The 19,072-nt window shown below is 33.7% G+C and overlaps 2 protein-coding genes and 1 non-coding gene across 3 annotated transcripts in view; 1 reads left to right on the top strand and 2 right to left on the bottom strand.

The window, feature by feature from the left end:
- The first annotated feature begins 4,102 nt into the window (after positions 1-4,102).
- LOC112030368 (serine/threonine-protein kinase-like protein ACR4) lies at positions 4,103-8,022 on the top strand. Its single transcript, XM_024063058.2, has one exon. The coding sequence runs from the start codon at positions 4,882-4,884 to the stop codon at positions 7,636-7,638; it is 2,757 nt and encodes a 918-aa protein (XP_023918826.1). The 5' UTR covers positions 4,103-4,881; the 3' UTR covers positions 7,639-8,022.
- Positions 8,023-8,476: 454 nt separating this feature from the next.
- Positions 8,477-8,548, bottom strand: TRNAT-UGU (transfer RNA threonine (anticodon UGU)). Its single transcript has one exon. It is a non-coding gene; the product is annotated as a tRNA-Thr (tRNA).
- A 6,093-nt stretch (positions 8,549-14,641) lies between these two features.
- Positions 14,642-19,072, bottom strand: part of LOC112030234 (eIF-2-alpha kinase GCN2) — a 43,472-nt gene continuing 39,041 nt past the window's right edge. The window contains 2 exon segments of the mRNA XM_065777777.1: positions 14,642-15,010; positions 15,159-15,311. Coding sequence (XP_065633849.1) covers positions 15,201-15,311 — 111 coding nt within the window. The 3' untranslated portion in view covers positions 14,642-15,010; positions 15,159-15,200.

The raw sequence follows: 19,072 nt of genomic DNA, 5'->3' as shown, positions 1-19,072 counted from the left end.
TGCATATGGCTTGCCAAGAACTGTGTTTGGCCTAGAGGCAGGTTTTAGGCATGGAATTGAGACATATAGACTGAATTGTAAAGAAAGATTGAAACTTTGAAATTTAGTTCATAAATTCAATTCAATTTTCAGGGAACAATACTGAATTTTCAAGGGAAAAGAGGATGAGAATTTTAGATCAAGAGTCTGAATCTCAAAGATGCAATAGTTTGGGAGGGGAGGTAATTGTAGCTGGATTTGGAATTGAGTAGTCAAAATTTATTATGCCTCAACCTTATTATGCTTTTAGTTCAAATTTATTATTTTTTTAATATAAAATTGTAAACCTTAAAACAGTAAATGTGTATGATGGTTTAGCTTTTTCATGTTTTATTTGGACAAAACTAAGAAACAATAAAATTATGTTTTTTTAACTAAATTCAAATACATGTGTTTGATTTCCTCAAAAAAAAAAAAAAAAATACATGTGTTTGAATTTAATTGAGAAACCTAATATACTGCACTTAAGGTCTCATTCATACCTAAAGTTTGACTTGATTTAATTTGCATTGCGTTTAATTCCTTTTGTTTTATGATAAATTTTTTTAAAAATGACAAAGAGAGGAAGAAGAAATATATCATTTTATATTAAAGGAGTCTCACTTAGAAGATTAAATCTCATTCGAAGTAGTTTTTCGGTGCATAACACGAGTTAGCGACTCGTTAATATAAATCCATAAGTAATTTGACTTTTCATTGACCTTTTATTATTTTACAATATAAGTTTTTAAACTTCAGTATTTTACATTATAATATGTCATGATTGTCTTATATATGTATTAATTGATTATAAATTATGCATTTAAACATTCCATTATGATCTTACCATGTCATATTTCTTTTAAATGGTAAAATATATAATTCCACATTTAAAAAAAAAAATTATAATAAATTCTTATTAATACTTACTAGGGGTTTTTACGGTGTGGTGCGGTGCGATTTTGGGCCATTTTTAGCACCACACTTTGCGGTGCGGTTTAGCTAAAACCATAACTACACTGCACCTTATTTTGGCGGTTACTTGTGCGGTGCGGTACGGTTTAAAGTTTAGCCAAAATCATAACCGTACCACCTCATTTTTGCAGTTACATATGTGGTGCGGTGTATAAGATGCGATTTAAATGATTTGAAGTTAGTATATTTTTCAAATTTTAGGCTTTTTCTACCTAGTCCAAAACTAATTTTTCCCTTTGTTTTGGTCCAAGTTTTAAACTATTGGGCTAGTTTTTCTTTATTTTAGGCTAGCTTTCCTAATCAACACTTGCTAGGGTTATTAAACTATTAATAATATATTTAATATTAAAAATAATTAAAAATATTAATATATAGAGAGGATGCAGTGCGGTGCGGTTTGTGGTTTGTGCGGTTTGGTGAACACCCCTAATACTTACCAAAAAAATTAAAGAAAATTAAGATTAAATTCAATAAGAATGTGGTGTAAAAGCTAAGTTTTAACCCTCCAATCCCAACATGCCACATCATTATAGTACATATTAAATAATAGACAACCACACTTAATTAATTATAATACCCATTTGAAAATCTTACTTAACTTTGAGTTTATTGAGATGTTATTATATGTGGTAGGATGTATTGAGTTTTAAGTAAAAAACTTATATGATAATTTCTTATTGGATGGTGCAAAACATGAGTTTTACACCCTATCCTTACCAAATTCGAACTCAACAAATTTATGTCTAGTTAAAAGAATAAAAATAAAAGAGTAAACTACATATTTGATCCTTATCCTATATGCCATACTTCAATTTGGTCCATAACCTTTCAATTGTGTCAATTTGGTTCCTAACCTTTCAGTATCGTATCAATTTGGTCTCTAACCTTTCAGTATAATGTCAATTTAGTCCTTACTATTATTTTTTGGATGAAAATTGATGACACCTCTAATGGCAAAAATAAAAAACTAGTTTTCGTTGATGTGATAATACACTAAAATTTTATTTTGGTCGTTTGATAGGTCATCAATTTTCATCCAAGATATAACAACATGGACTAAATTGACACAACACTAAAATGTTAGGGACCAAATTGACACAATTAAAAGGTTAAGGACCAAATTAAAATATGTTATAAAGGATAGAGATCAAATATGTAGTTTACTCAAAATAAAATATTATATTTAGTTAAGTCTTCTAATGCATTGTACAAAAGAGTCTCATTTAGATGATTAGATTTCATTTTAAGTAGTTTTCCAGTGCATAACACGAGTTAGAGACTAGTTAATATAAATCCATAAATAAGTAATTTGACTTTTCATTGACCTTTTATTATTTTACCATATAAAAATTTTACCATATAAGTTTTTATAGCTTCTCAATTTTACATTATTATATGTCATGATTGTTTTATATATGTATTAATTGATTATAAATTATACATTTAAACATGTCATTATGATCATGTCATATTTCTTTTAAATGGTAGAATATATAATTCCACATATGACCAAAATTATAATAAATCCTTATTGATACTTACCATAAAAAATAAAAAAATAAAAATTATATCTAGTCAAAAGAATAAAAATAAAATATTATATTTTGTTAAGTCTTCTCACGCATCGTCCGTGATATACTGGCTAGAACTTCTGAAACCAATCACTAGTAGTTTAGAACTTAAACAGAGTTTTATATAATCCCAAGAAGCATAGGTCTCATAAAAATCCAAGAAAGAATAATAGAGTATACTACCATCAAAGCAAGACAAAAGCAAGACAAGAATAACAAGGATATTAATTAATAAATGTGAAAGGTCTGTGATACGAGCATAGATTATGGTATAGTAAAATGGATTTGGCCCGAGAGTTTAGGGGTGTAAAATTCCTATAATATCCTATACTATTAGAGCAGAATAATATCTTCTTTAAATAAAAGAATTAGCAATAAATTTCAAAGGTGCTTTATAATACAAAGAAATTTAAGAAAAATGGTGAATTTCGGTTAAAATTTTTGGATTTCAAAATTTTGAATGACTGTTTCAAGTGGGCATTTTTCCTTCACAAACCACTAGAAAGGGCGGAACTAAAGTGAGAAATCTGTAACCTTCATTTAATAAACCGTGTTACATTCACATTGTAATAAATATAAACAGTTATTTTAATTAATTTTGGCTTCGCTATTCCATTTTAATAGTATAGTAATTTTTTTTTACCCAATGTGGTTTTCAATTTCCTTATGGTACTTGTAAAGATATATGCAACTCAACTGTCGACAAAAATTTTCTCAAAAAAAAAAAAAAAAAAAACTGTTGACAAAAAACAAAAAAAAAAAAATTGGTATAGTTTTTGTCAATATGTCACTCAACAAAAATTGGAGCTAACGATTTGTGTATATTATAGGTGTCTTTTTTTTTTCCCCCCCCCACCCAATTTGGGTGTTCTGGAGAACTCTTAGAACACTCTATTAATCTCTAGATGAGTGTAATTCTGATTTTACACACACCAAATAATTACAATAAGGTGTACGTACTACTACGGAGCTAATGGTACCATCTCTTGTTATAATGAGAGTGTGTAATTCTGATTTTACACACACCAAATAATTACAATAAGGTGTACGTACTACTACGGAGCTAATGGTACCATCTCTTGTTATAATGAGAGTAAGTTCAAAGTTTTTGGCTTTGAACTTTGGCACAGTCTTCTGTTAAAAATGAGAGTAGGTCCAACGTCCAAGTTTTAAATTTGGGAAATATAGTTCGAGTCTTTAGAGACTATCCAGGGCCCTCCATATGGGACATTTTTTTTGGAACATATTGGTTGGACAAAATATATGTAACATAAAAAAATAAATGATCATGCATGCAAGAAGACAACAATGATGAACACCATAATTAGACACCAAGCAAGAGTCTTGGGGCAAAGGTATGAAAGAATTTGAATTGAGAAGAAAGTGCATGGACTATGGAGCAGAAATATCTGTTTAAGTCTAACAAAGTGAAAAAGAAAAAAGAAAAAATTGAGACTGGTGGCCATGTGAGCAGTAATCTAGGCATGAAAAGATCAAAATGGCATTAACTTCTCATTTATTGTGTTCACCTACACCTTGCCAATTTTCAGAAGCTGCAGTTTTATGGCATTTAATGCAGCCTCTCTCTTTCACTCTCTCTTTCTCTTTCTCTCTACACAGTCTTGCCTGCAACAGCAATAGACTTCCAACCATCCATCTTGATATCTTTTCATGCAATTCATTCACCTCTTCTCCCATATATAAAAAGATGTGCTATGCAGTGCAGTGAAATGGAAAGAGATGTAGTACCAGGCTTTTGTCATAAAAAAAAAAAGAAGCTTTTTTGTGGATGAACCTGAGAGAATTAAGCTAAGTCCTCCATGATTCCTAATGTGATCTAGTGTTTTTTGTCCAAAGTTGCTGAAATCCCTCATGCATCTATGTTTACTGGTAAGTGTTTAGTGTTTCTCTCTGCAGAAACAGAAAAAAATTTAAATTTTACTCACATTGGCCTTGGAGAAGAACAGAAAAAGTAGTTGGGTTTCTCTTTATGTTGTTGCTTTCCCGGTTGTTATTGCTAAATTATTGTCTTAGTTGGGAGTTCTTATCTGGGTAGTTGTTAGTTTTTTTCACATTCACTTCAACTCTACTGTTTTATTTGTGGAAGTTCAATATATATAGTTTGTTTCGTCTTTCCTTAGCCATGGGGGCAAGGGAGTATAATGGTTTTCAGTTCCTTATATGGCTTCAGAAGGACAAAATTTTTCTTCTAGATAGTGGTTCTCTGCTGGATTTTGTCTTTGCACAGACACAGGCATGAGACTTTCTATTAAGTGGGTATTTTGTAGTCCGTGAGAGTTGGGGAAGGCTTTTTGTAATGGGGTATTTGGTAGGAGATTTCCTCAATAGGGTCATGAATATGAACACTTGGAGAGCTGGATTGCTGGTGGAACTTATGGTTTTATCGGATTTATTGTGGTTAGTTTCAGGTTTAGGTTCCATGTCTTCCATTGCCCTTTCTTATGGTGAGAAAGGTCCTGTTTTCTGTGGTCTAAAATCAGATGGGTCACATCTTGTAACCTGTTATGGTGCAAACTCTGCTATAATCTATGGAACTCCTGCTCAGTTTCCATTTATGGGTCTAACAGCTGGTGATGGCTTTGTCTGTGGGCTTCTAGCCGATTCAAACCAACCTTATTGTTGGGGTAGCAGTGGTTATATCCAAATGGGTGTTCCTCAGCCCATGATTAAAGGATCTGAGTACTTGGAAATCAGTGCTGGCGATTACCATTTATGCGGCTTGAGGAAACCCTTAACCGGAAGGCACAGAAACACTTCTTTGGTTGATTGCTGGGGCTATAACATGACTAAAAACTATGTGTTTGATGGACAGCTTGAGTCGATTTCAGCTGGTTCTGAATTCAGTTGTGGTTTGTTTTCTCAGAATAGAACTGCTTTCTGTTGGGGTGATGACACTAATAGCCAGGTGGTGAGCTCAATTCCTAAAAACATGAGGTTTCAGAAGATTGCAGCTGGTGGATATCATGTTTGTGGGATTCTAGAGGGAGTAAATTCTAGAGCTTTTTGTTGGGGAAGGAGCTTGAACATTGAGGAAAAAATCTCTGTGGCCTATGCGGGTCAAGGAAATGTAGACTCGGCTCCAAATGTTCCAATGCTCTCTGTTGTGGGGGGAAAGTTTCATGCTTGTGGAATTAAGAGCTACGATCGTGGAGTTATTTGTTGGGGTTTCATCATCAAACCAAGCACCCCGTCTCCTAGTGGCACTAGGGTTTATGAAATTGCTGCTGGAGATTACTTCACTTGTGGAATTCTTGCTGAGAAATCTCTGGCACCCTTTTGTTGGGGTCTTGGATTTCCTAATTCTCTTCCAATAGCTGTCTCCCCGGGACTCTGCAAGCCTACTCCATGTGCTTCCGGTTTCTATGAAGTTAGCCATGAGAATGCCCCTTGCAAGTCTCCTAATTCTAGCGTTTGCATGCCATGCAGCAATGGCTGCTCTTCTGAAATGTATCAAAGTTCTGAATGCACTTTGAAATCTGATAGGCAGTGTGCTTATAACTGTTCAAGTTGTTTCTCAGCTGAATGCTTCTCAAATTGTACTTCATATGCCAATGGAATTAATGGAAAGAAGAATGAAAGGTTTTTGTCACTGCAATGGCCAGTCATTGTTGCAGAGATTGCCTTTGCTGTTTTCTTGGTGAGTATTGTGTCTTTGACTGCAGTTTTATATGTACGCTACAAGTTACGGAATTGTCAGTGCTCAGGGAAAGGATCAAAGACCAAGAAGAAGAATGGGGGTGGTTCTGCATTCCAAAAGGATACCAGCAAGATCCGTCCTGACTTGGAAGAGCTGAGGATAAGGAGAGCTCAGATGTTCACTTATAAGGAACTTGAGAGAGCCACTGATGGGTTTAAAGAAGAAACCCTTGTGGGGAAGGGAAGTTTTTCCTGTGTTTTCAAAGGGGTTTTGAAAGATGGGACAGTAGTCGCGGTTAAAAGGGCTATTACATCTCCGAACAAGCAAAAGAATTCAAATGAGTTTCATACAGAACTCGATCTACTTTCAAGGTTGAACCATGCCCATTTGCTGAATTTACTTGGATATTGTGAAGAAAGTGGTGAAAGGCTTCTTGTTTATGAGTTCATGGCTCATGGGTCCTTGCATCAACATCTTCATGGGAAAAACAAAGCCCTGAAGGAGCAACTGGATTGGATTCGAAGGGTCACGATTGCTGTCCAAGCAGCACGGGGGATTGAATACTTGCACGGTTATGCTTGCCCACCTGTAATTCACCGAGACATTAAGTCTTCAAACATCCTCATTGATGAAGAACACAATGCCCGAGTAGCTGATTTTGGTTTGTCATTATTGGGACCTGCTGATAGTAGCTCCCCACTGGCTGAGCTACCAGCAGGAACTCTTGGGTATCTTGATCCTGAGTACTACAGGCTTCACTACCTTACAACCAAATCCGATGTCTATAGCTTTGGTGTTCTGCTATTGGAGATTCTTAGTGGCAGGAAAGCCATTGATATGCAATATGAAGAAGGGAATATAGTTGAGTGGGCAGTTCCTTTGATTAAATCCAGTGACTTAAATGCAATTCTGGATCCCGCTTTGAAGCCTCCTTCTGATCTTGATGCCCTGAAAAGGATTGCAAATGTGGCTTGTAAATGTGTGAGAATGAGAGGGAAGGAGAGGCCATCAATGGATAAAGTGACAACAGCTTTGGAGCGAGCGCTTGCACAGCTAATGGGTAGTCCAAGCAATGAGCAACCGATTTTGCCTACTGAGGTAGTATTGGGAAGTAGTAGATTGCACAAGAAGTCCTCTCAAAGATCTTCAAATCGGTCAGTCTCAGAAACTGAGGTGCCAGAAGCTGAGGATCAAAGGTTTGAGTTTAGAGCACCTTCATGGATAACTTTTCCTAGTGTTACTTCTTCCCAGAGGAGGAAGTCATCAGTCTCAGATGCAGACGTTGATGGGAAAAACTCAGAAGCGAAAAATCAGGGAAATGCAGGAAGTGGTGTTGGTGATGGGTTGAGGAGTTTGGAGGAAGAGATTGGTCCTGCTTCTCCTCAAGAGAGCTTGTTCTTGCAGCACAATTTCTAAAATGCCTTAAAAGCTTCTCAAGCAGAAGTCAGGTTTTAAATTTTTTGATTGGTCTTGCTGGGTTTGGATTAGTTTCTTGGAGGCTGAAATGTAAAAAGAAGAATGGGAGGTTGTAATTTTCTTGATTACTAGTGCTGCAACTACAAACTACTATTGACCACCACCATGTTGTTTTGTGACTTTCATCCTAGTTTCTTATGTATTCAATCTGACAGTTTGGTAGATTTTCATCTCCAGGACATTAGATTTAGCATCTTAGTAGATTGCATTCTTTTATGTCATTGTACTGGTTGTAACTCTTCTTATTTCATTTTTGGCTAATTAGTTGTAAAGCTAAATTGCCTGTTTGTGTGTTCAATTCTAACTAACTGGAGTTTTTCTGAATGTTGGTTAGCTGTCTTTTGTGTAATGAACAAGTTTTATGCATCTCAATTGTGTGGAAAAGGTCTGCACTCTGCAGTATTGGAAGTAATTCCTTATACAGAAAATTGGCATAAAATTTTCAAGGTGGAATTGAAAACATTAGAATTATTTTGGCTTTCTTATTATTATACAAAATTTTCAAACAACCCCATTTTCAAAATGTCTTGTGATATACAGTTTTAACCGAAAAGCACTTATGTATATTTGAAGGTTTGAATTATAATAGGTAGTGCTTTAAAATTGTGGATTTAAAGGAGTTTTAAAATTCTTTAACAACTTTGTGGCCAAATTGTTCTTAGTTGCCAATTAAATGATCAGATCCAATATTAAATTGGGCTGTACTTTTGATCAAAAAGAAGCCCAGGGTTGGAAGCAGCAAAGAGAAATAAAATAAAATAAAATAAAATTCCAAAAATGCCCTCACGCAGGATCGAACTACGGACCTTCAGTTTACAAGACTGACGCTCTACCACTGAGCTATAAGGGCTGTTGAAATGAAATGGACAAATTTAATTTAATAACCAAAGCAGCTCGTACAAGGTAAAACTTTTCCCTTGATGCAATCTTGTTTTAACCAATAACAAAAATTAAAATTAAAAGGTATATTCCTTGGATTCTCATTCCAGGGTAGAGTGGTGGAGGTGGCTGTTATGTTTGTTTTTTATTATTTTACTGTGTTGTTTATATTAATTTATTGTGTTGAAAACTAAAATAAAACTATTGATGTTGAATTTTTTGTAAAATGAGATGGTAAAATAAATAAAATAATTTTCAGTGGAGCTAAATTGCTAAATTTATGGTTCCATCAATGTGGATGCGCTAACAAATAAAAGATATTTGCTACAAGTTTTGTACTTTAATGGTACTAGTATGTAACTCATGCTTACGTATAAGAATGAAGAATTGTAGTGGTACTATTGACATTAGCTTGGATTATGAAATATATAAAATATTAGTTCAACCACGAAATTTGAAGGTATTAAAATAGTTTTTTTCTTGCAATTTTCATAATATTGGTTACGCAAAGTTTCTCATTACATTGTTATTATGTATATAATTTTAAAAATTACTATAGGATACTACATAGACAATATCAATTCACAATTACTGTCCATGAAATTCTACTAAATACAACACAAAATAAAAAAAATTGGTCTACTAGTATCTCCTAAATTGAATCAGAATAGGTGCATGGGATCGTTCAACTCAATTATAATTTGTTACATTCAAGATCCTAACATACGAAATATCTTAATAGAAACAGTATAAAAAATATGTTCATTAGTTCAAAGAAAAAATAACAGCAAAAATTTAAATAATTTAATTTTTATGGAAAGCTAACAAAAGCAAAATTCAATTTTAAATCTAAATAAATTTTCTCTAAGCATTGAGTATATATATATGATTAGTTTTTTTTTTTTTTATGGTTTATTTATATTAAACTCCTCATTTTCTACATTGAATTGACTCACTAGGCACAAAAATTTAAAAACTTACATTAGATGAAACACGTAACGTAAAATTAAACTTTATAGTATTAATAGTCTATAAACCAAACAAGATATACAAAATTCATCTGTTGCCTCTTTCCCTTCTTCTTTAAATTCAAACACATACCAAAAAAAAAAAAAAAAAAATTCCCCCTTCCATTTACATTTTCAATATCTAATATCTCTACATAAGTATTGTCTATAATATAAATTTCCCTTCTAAGTATTGCCAAATAGAATGCTAGGGAATTCTACACTTTAGAGTTCTCTTCTTTCTTTCTTTCTTTCTTTCTTGTTTTTAAAAATTTATTTATTTTATCATATACATCTTAGAGTTCTCTAGATCCTAACTTAAACTATATTTTAATGATTTGAATCACTTAGATTGTTAGGAATAGTATGTGCATATTTATAAAAGTTTAACAATTAAAGAAGTGTCCATCAATTTAGTTTACTAGGGATCAAGTTTGATTAAATAATCTTTGATATGTTAAATTGTGGATGCTTCTTCACTTATAGCTTACATTGAGGGTGACACCCAAAGAGGCCCAATTAGGTGTTAATGACAAAAAAGTGGGCCCAAACCAAGGACCATGGGTCCAAGCGGCAAAGGATTCGACCCAAAAAAGACATTTTCAAAGGAAGACTTCACCTTGGTATTCCGAGAAGACTAGCCCGAGGAGGGTTTGTATTAAGAACCCAAGCCAAAGAGAAAAGCAAGCTCAGAAACATAGACAAACACGTGAAGGCTAGCAGGTTACTCACAGGATGCTATTAGACGAAGGAACAATGAAATCCCCGAGTAGAAGTTGGAGGAAGCTTCTTGAAAAAACAACTATCTCCTCCACATTAAATGCACTGCACCAACTTGTCATGCTACATTAATGGCTAAATGGCCCTCTTGAACAGTGTTCCAATAGCTTGTTATAACATCTCAGCCTCAAAAGGAAAGGAAGGGGAGGATGAGATAAGTATCCCAACAGGGAAATCATCCGCCCTACATGTGGACGGCTGAGATGGTTGCAACCTTCTTATAAATATAAAAATAGAACTCTTATGTGTGGGGAATCAAAAAAAGAGAGATTAAGTTAAGAAAGAAATTATTGTAAACACCCTTCTAATATCATCATATGTACTATTACCATCATTGTATATAAGTTTTCATCGGATTGACCAAGGAGAGTTTATAAAAGAACAACAATTATTTTTTCATAACTTTTGGCCATTAAGTCTTTTTATTCTGAGTTTCTTTATATCGTCTAAGAATTAGCTTTTAAGCCCATCTATACAAATTAGTTGCTTTGGTTAAGAAACCAATTCGACAAAGGTTTTCGGTTTTTACCCCGTACACTTGCTATTACCATGCTACTTTATCATAATTGAGATTAAATATTATTTTGTCTCCCAAATATATTTATTGTTTTTTGATCTTCTTTATCTTTATCCTTACATAAACCTAACTGAGTGGTTCCACATCTTAACCATGATCTAATGGATTTTTTTTGCCATTTAACACCATTTTACTAACAATTTTGTTAGTTAACACATTTTACAAACTATTTTGTAAAGTAGTATCTCGAGTTCTTTTAAGAAACTCGAGTTTTTAAGACTCAAGTTCTTAGATGATGTAGATAAATAATCCACATGAAACTCGAGTCTCTTAGACTCGAGTTCCATAGAGCAAAACCAAGAAGATGAAGAAGCAGACCTTTGTTCAGGCTGGAGAAGAAGACAACCTCTGTTCTGGAGAAGTGGAAGATGTTGGAGAAGAAGCCCTCTTTTCTGGAGAAGTAGAAGACACTGGAGAAAGAAGTAGATCTTGGGGTTATCTGAATCCAATTTGGAGAAGAAGAAGGCGGTAGAGGAAAAGATCTGATCAGGTATGAGAAATAGGATTTTTGGGTTAGGGTGTTTAAGAAATGGGATTTTTGGGTGAGTATTTATGAATCCATGGGGCTGTGTTTTGATTTGAGTCTGGAGATAGAAGAAAGAAGGAAGAACAAGATAGTAGGAGCTCAAGTCTTAGACGCTCAAGTTCCACGTGGATTTTTATGTCCACCTTAGTTTTGCCACCACTTAGAAATTGAGTCTTAAAAACTCGAGTTCCTTGAAAGAACTCGAGTCTCTAAAACTCGAGAAGCTAATTTGCAAAATAGTTTTCAAAACATGTTAATTAACGAAATCGTTAGTAAAATGGTTTCATGGCAAAAAAAAAAAAAAAAAAATTTAAAATCCATGATCTAACATCCTATTCCTTTATATTGTTGCTTGATATAAAAGCTGTGATTATATTGTATTGGTGTGGACTCGAGTGAGAGCGTTTTATTATTTGATGTTCGCTTTTCTTACATGTTTTATAGGGTTTTCTTCTTCTATGAAAGGGTTATGCATTGTATATAAGTCACACTGCAAGATAGCTCAAGCTGAGATATGCAAGACGTTGTATCAAGAACGTAGAAGTCAAGCATGGAGTGGAATGTGCATCCAAGCAAATCATTGTCACCATCAATTTATAAAATTGGAGGGGGCAGTTCGTGGAAAATGTTATCATATTTCTCGAGCATGTTATTGCATCTTCCCCAATAAATTTGATTAGTTGTGACCTATAAATTCATACTAGTTAGTAACTTATGCAATAGATAAGAAAGTTCAATAATATATGATGTATTATCCATTTGATTATATATATAATTTGATAGTTTTTATATCAAATTATCAAATTATACATAATAAAGTTTAATAAAATATGATGTGTTCTCCATATTATTAATAGGTATTTATTATACTTATGTTTGTATATGAATCTATCTATTTTCCCATTTAAAGATAATATGACGGGACAATATTATAATGGATGAGGTAAAATATAAGAGATTTTATTGGGAATCTTTATAGAATTTAGACTCTAGTTAAAAATATATATATTAGAATAAGAAAATATTATGTCCACAATATTTTCACAACAAATTTTAAGTGGTAGATTATTAGTGATTAATGTAGTTGAGCAAAAAAGTAATTTAAATTGTGAATTCAAATTAAAACCAATAATAACTTACCACCTATAATTTATTGTGAAAGCAATGTGAAAAATGTAGCGAATGTAGCACAACTCTTAGAATAATGATGTGAAAAAATGTCAACTTTCAAAAGCTATGACAACCTAAGATAAAGCCAAATAAAAGATCAAAGTTTTGTGTATGTGTGTGTGTATATATATATATATATACAACATGTTGTATATATATATACACACACACACACACAACATGTTGTGTATAATGAATAGAATCTGTAAATGCTTAATAAGAAATGCTTCAATCTCTAAAATAAAAGAGAGTATATTAAGTTGATTTCCAAGAAATTCAACACACACATATATATATATATACTTATAAGATTAAATTCTATAAAGACATGGTGTAAAACCAATGTTGATTCATAGTTGGATTCCCATTAAATTAATTTTTTCCCAAAAAATCCAACATACCATTTGAGGTTTTGATATTTGATTGGAAAAGTAATGTTCCTCCTTTCGGCTAATGACACAGATTCAACAATTTTTGCTTAGAATGACCATACAAATATTGCGTCTTCAAACTATCAAATTCTCCAAATACTCTCAAATCTCAATCTTTGCTTGGGAAGATAATCCAAATATATCTCATAGATTTTTTCAAAATTTCAATCACTTATTCTTCAATTATTGGAACTATCAATATTGCCTGCTATAACATATTCTTCAAATTAAAAAAAAAATAAAAAGGTAAATTACAAATTACACTCCTAAAGTTTGGAGGTGTTTGAATTTTACACTTTGAAATTTCAAAATTTGGATTTTACCTCCTGAAATTTGAGAGTGTTTGAATTTTACACTGACATTTCATAATTTGAATTTTATCCACTAAAATTTGGGAGTATTTAGATTTAACACCTCAAAATTCTGAAACTTTAAGGTGTAAAATCCAAATACCACTAAATTTTAGAGAATAAAATCCAAACACCCCTTAAATTTATGAGGTAAAATTCAAATTCTAAAACGTTAAGATATAAAATCCAAACACTTCAAACTTCAAGGGGTAAAATCCAAATTCTAAAACTTCAAAGTGTAAAATTCGAACACTCCTAAACTTTTGGGGTGTAATTTAAAATTTACCAAAAGAAAAAAATGAAAAAGATAATCATCACTGGTGATTTATATTTTCAACAAAAACATCGAATTCAATTTTCCAAATTGGCTTTTGAAATGGCAGGGGTACTTTGGAGCTACCGTTGAAATCCTCCCTCCAAATGTTAAACAAGCCTTCCAAACTTCTGAACAAAATATTATAGGCTAAAAAAAATCTCAAATTTTCAAAATTACCTTTTCTTTTTCCAATTTGGTATATCCTGGATTTGTTACTGGGATTGTAATTTTATCAAAAATGTTCCACATCATCCTTCATCCCTTTCAAGGCAATTTTGTATCAAATGACGGGAACAAGCCAAAACAGATAATTGTGTTAGAAGACAATAATTTCATGGTTCCAACAAAATCCCAAATTAATATGGCAAGAGGAAAACCTCAAAATCAAAATTCCTCCTTGAAAATTTCAATTACATGTAAGAAACAATCAAATTACCACCTCACCATTTAAAACAAGGCAAGTTACACAATCCACTCCCACTGGTCATGATATTAAAAATATCACGAAGCAAAGTAATTTCACAAATCAGCACCTAAGAACATGAGGTGATCAATAGAGAATTGATTTTGATTGTGTGATGATGAACATGGTTTTTACTGAACCATTGAAATACTAAAAAGACACAAACAAAGATGGTGACTATAAAAATTTAAAATCACAGAATCCTAGGAACAGTTGAAAAACAAAAAATCCACTAGGAAGTAGGAACTATCAGGAAAAAAAATCCCCAGTTTTATAAGAATCGTAATCGTACATGAGCCTGTATCGTTGCTCTATAACCATGTCAAAATCTTGTATCAGCATAGTAAGATAAGAAAAAGCCACAGATGGCACAAAAGGTTAAACTATGTGGTATCATTCTGATGATTGCAACCAATATAAGGTACATTACAGAATGAAGATCTGTTTTCAGGCAAAATAAGGGAGACATTTCTATTGATTGGTGTCAATATTAGTTATATACATATCTACTTACACAAAACTGAGAAAGAAGAAATAAAACAAAAAAAAGGGGGGAAAGAAATTGATAGCCCTAACTCATCAGTTGCTAATTGTATTCCACTAGTTCATGTTTCAAATATTTACAGATTTACACCGTTAAAATGTGGAATTAACTATGAAGCAAAAGAAATCTCAAGAGTCTTCAGGAAAAAGAAAGATAAAACGTAAACATGCAAAACTTCTTGAATGCCCTTTCAAGAATATGACTGATGATTCCTGTTGAAAGTCTGGCTCTCGTGAAATGAAAGGGGCTACCAGAGAAAGGACCATAACCTGTGACCATTATTGTAACAATAGGGTAATTGATTATACACCTCAATGAGACAACTGCCAATATCAGTTCAGAAGTATATTATTATGATTATAATGCTTCTCCAAGGTATTAGACAAGAACAAAGCCAAGCATCATGATTTTATGAACCTGAGGGGTTTCTAAATTGTGTTGTCATCGAGGAAGATATGCCTAGTTCCAAATTGAGGGGTTTCTAAATTGTGTTGTCATCGCCTCCAGTAAAAACCTGACTAGGTTTTCTCTCTGAACTTTCTTCTCCTTCTTGAGCTCAAGATGACGGACCTAAAGATGAAAAAATAAGCAGTTAATACATCTTCAGAGGATACAATTGTGTGTGTATGTTTACTAACAAGAAGCTACTTAATGTGAAAAAAATGTGAAATATATTAATGACCAAGAAAACTAAAAATTAACTCAAATCAAGCACCAAGGTCATGAGCTGAACTCCATTTGCTATATTTTAGCATCAAACCACAAAATACATGCATTAGCCGGGAGGCGAGCAGTAAAAAAATTTACAACTCAACTACAGTAATGTCCTAAATTTAGGGCTCACTGTAGCAAGATGGGAAAAATAAAATAACGCTTTTTATAGTCTCTCTCTCTTCCTTTTTTGGATTTTTCTTCTCTCACTCTACTCTCTCTTAACCAAGCCAATACACACAGATCTCTTCTCTCTTTTAGTCTCTCTCTAGTAGCCAACGGCAACTTTGAGGAGGAGGGCGATGACTTGGTAGCGGCGAAGACAGTGGCCTGGGTTTGCCGTCAGACTTGCCTCTCTCTCCTCTATCACTCAGATCCTCACCTCTCTATCTGATCTTGTGGGTATTTTCTGTATTTTTTGGGTGTTTGGTTGTGGGTGTTTTGGTTCTGGGTATTGGTGGTGGTGGGTATTTGCAATTTGGTGATGGTGGTGGATAGTTGGCAATGGTGGTGGTGGGTGTTTGATGGTGGTGGATTGATGGGTTTATGCAAAATATTTCTTTTGGTTCTTTTGAGTTTTTTTATTTCGGATTTTGGTTCTTTTGGTTTTGGGTATGTGGCTGTGTTGTGCTATGTGTTTGTAGTTGTGATGTGCAATGGTTGCTGGGTTTCACGAAGAGAATAGAGAGAGAGAGATGGAGAGGAAGAGAGAAAAAAAGTCATAGAGGAAGAGAGAGAAAAAAGAATAAATAAATAAATAGTGTTGGCTTTGATATGAAGTACAAGAATTGGGACGTTGGGTGAGTTGTAAAATGGTATTGTAAAATAAATAAAGTAACTTTTTAGTGTAAAATGGCAAATTTTTTAGAATTCCAGATGCTAATGCTCTAATAGGAAGGTTCAATTACTGGAGTAGGCCTTAAGGAGAACTATGAACATTTGGGGAGAAAAGGGTCTAAAGAGAAACTCCCAGATTCAATGTCAACGTGTCTTCATTGTTTCCCTTTCCCCTAAAAAATAGTTGATGTCGCCCTGAAGTTTAGGCTCCACTTATCTTACCAACAGAATCAAGTGAAGAACTCTGATAATTATTATTGCTGAGTTTCAGATTTCAATGAAAAGGATATAGTAGCGGTTTAAAATTGATTAAATTCTGGAAGTGCACGGTGCTGCTACTAAGTACTAACAGTTGTGCCAAGGACCAAGAAGATCAAATTCATGATGTGGCTGTGTCCTTACAGATGTAGGAGTTGAAGTTGGTGTTAAGGGAGAAAGGTGTCACTCATTCTGGAGACTTTCGGACAAGTTAGATCCATGCAAGTGTTAATAAGAATATATTAATAAGAAGAGGGGTGTCACCTGAGTATACAAGAAGTATACATCAAGGACAAAAACAAATCAAGTGCATAAAGTACAAAAATCCATGAAACCATGGACTGAAGAAAAAGAACGAAAGCCAAACATTGTAACCCAATCCAGAAGAGTTTTAAGGAAGAAGAGTTTAAGATCTGCAACTGATCTCTCTAAGTCCTCAAAATGCCGGTTATTCCTCTCCCTCCAAATGCACCACATCAAACAATGTGGCTCAACCATCCAAATAGCCGAATTCCGATGCCTCCCCAACTTTCCTTGCCAACAAGCCAACAAATCCACCACTATTTTCGGCATAACCCAATGAATGCCAAACAGAGTAAACACCATAGACCATAAATCAAAAGCAATAGAGCAATGGATGAGAAGGTGGTCAACGGATTCCCCATTTCTCTTACACATACAACACCAATCCAAAATCAAAATCTGCCGTTTCCTAAGATTATCAATAGTCAAGATATTCCCTAAAGCTGTAGTCCACACAAAAAAAGCAACTCTAGAGGGGACTTTAGACTTCCAAACAGTCTTCCAAGGGACAGATTGATCGAAACTATTAGTCAGCACCTGGTAATAGGAATGAACAGTAAAACCTTTACCCCTAGCAGGTCTCCAACACATCTTATCATCCCCAAATCCTTTCAAAGAAGCTCCATGCAAGATTTTAATCTTTGTTGGAACAAAGTTCTCTTGTTTCTTATGAAGTTGCAAGGTATAAACACTTCTCATTAAGTATACATAACCCAAATAATATACAATGATAATCACAAAGTAATGAATCCAGAAAAAATGGCCCTAGTGAGAAACAAGTCATTTTTTGGTTGAACCCCACACAGCCATCCTTAAGAATGGTCCCACCTCTTAGCTATGTTTTTGTTAAGATCTATCACCACCTGACATTTGAACCTGTGCAGATGCAGCAAAGAGGATCAAGCTATGGCTTATAGAACCAGTACGCGAAGTGACAAATTTTTTTCAGTCAGACAACAAAAGCTGCTGTTCCTTGTTCAGGCCTTTTTCTTTTAGATTTTTTTTCTCCTCCTCCTCTCCCCTCTAAATATGCAGAATTCATCATAAAATATAATTCTTAAGTATATTTTCCTAGCAATTGTGATGTAGAAAAATTTAAGCCCAAAAGGAAACAAAAATGGCCATTAGTCCATTTGTCTTTATTTCTATGTCATGTTTTATTTATTATTATGTCTTGAGTATTTTAAAAGGTCATGTGACTAGAATGTGACTTTTATTGAAGTTGGATGATTAGGATTAATTGTTATATGCAAGATGAAGGGTTAGGAGCTTAGGATTCTAGGGTCAATAAAATCTAAATAAATAGCCTCTTTTGAATTGTTTTAGGCAGTCTTTTCTTATTTATTTCATAAAATTTTAATTTTGAATATTTCTTGAGCTCTTTGAGCCTTGAAATTGATTTAATCGTTCTGATTTAATTCTATTATCTTTTTCTTTGCTTTAATCTTGTTTCTTGCTAGAATTTCTTCTCAATCATTTCTTCTATACCAGACCTAAATTTTACTCATTACATCAAGTGGCATCACATCAAAAGATCCTAAATATAAGCTGCGAAATTCAGATCTAAGAAAAAGCTTGCATTTTTAAGGTATGGTAGGTTGTGGCAGAAGTTGTCAGGTAGAGGAAATCAAGACCCATAGATAGAGATGGTTGAGATCAGGCTTATGATTGAAGATTTGTTGTAAGTTGTACAAGCTCTTCAGCAGTAGGAACTAGCGGGAGCCCATACAGAGATTCCGGAAGGCAACCGCGACAAATTGGACATACCAGAAAGTGGTCTCAATGATGAGAACGATGACATAGAAGATCAAAAGTCATTTCATGATACTGGACCAGTAGAACATGCACCACAAGGTGTATTGGAGGGTCGGTTGGGGCGTGCAGTTGAATTGAAGGATGAAACCTTTGAAAGAGTTTGTGTAGAAGACTGGAATTCTCCACCAAATGGTGATGACCATCTTTTTGTACTTTCTAACTACTATCTTTTCATGCATATTATAGTGTCTTGAATATATTTTTTCTTACCTATCAACGAAAAAAAGAGTCATAAGCACAGTGAGCCCATAATCCACACTATTGATGAGGCTTTCTCTATTCAAACAAAAGTCGTTGATTTTATAAAAGGCAATCATTCAGCGATATAATTAGCTTGTTCAGCAGTAGAAGGTTCTCTTTTGATGAATGCAAATTTCCAGGACCAAAGGACTCTACCAATATAATGA

This window comes from Quercus suber, unplaced genomic scaffold, assembly GCF_002906115.3.
Source record: "Quercus suber isolate HL8 unplaced genomic scaffold, Cork oak 2.0 scaffold_164, whole genome shotgun sequence".
NCBI classification, from domain to species: domain Eukaryota; kingdom Viridiplantae; phylum Streptophyta; class Magnoliopsida; order Fagales; family Fagaceae; genus Quercus; species Quercus suber.
The sequence above is the reverse complement of the archived record's forward strand: the minus strand, read 5'-3'. Positions and strand labels throughout refer to the sequence as shown.

What these genes read in the sequence shown, in the direction of transcription:
- LOC112030368 (XM_024063058.2), top strand. Translation starts at nt 4,882, where the DNA reads ATGGGGTATTTGGTAGGAGATTTCCTCAATAGGGTCATGAATATGAAC.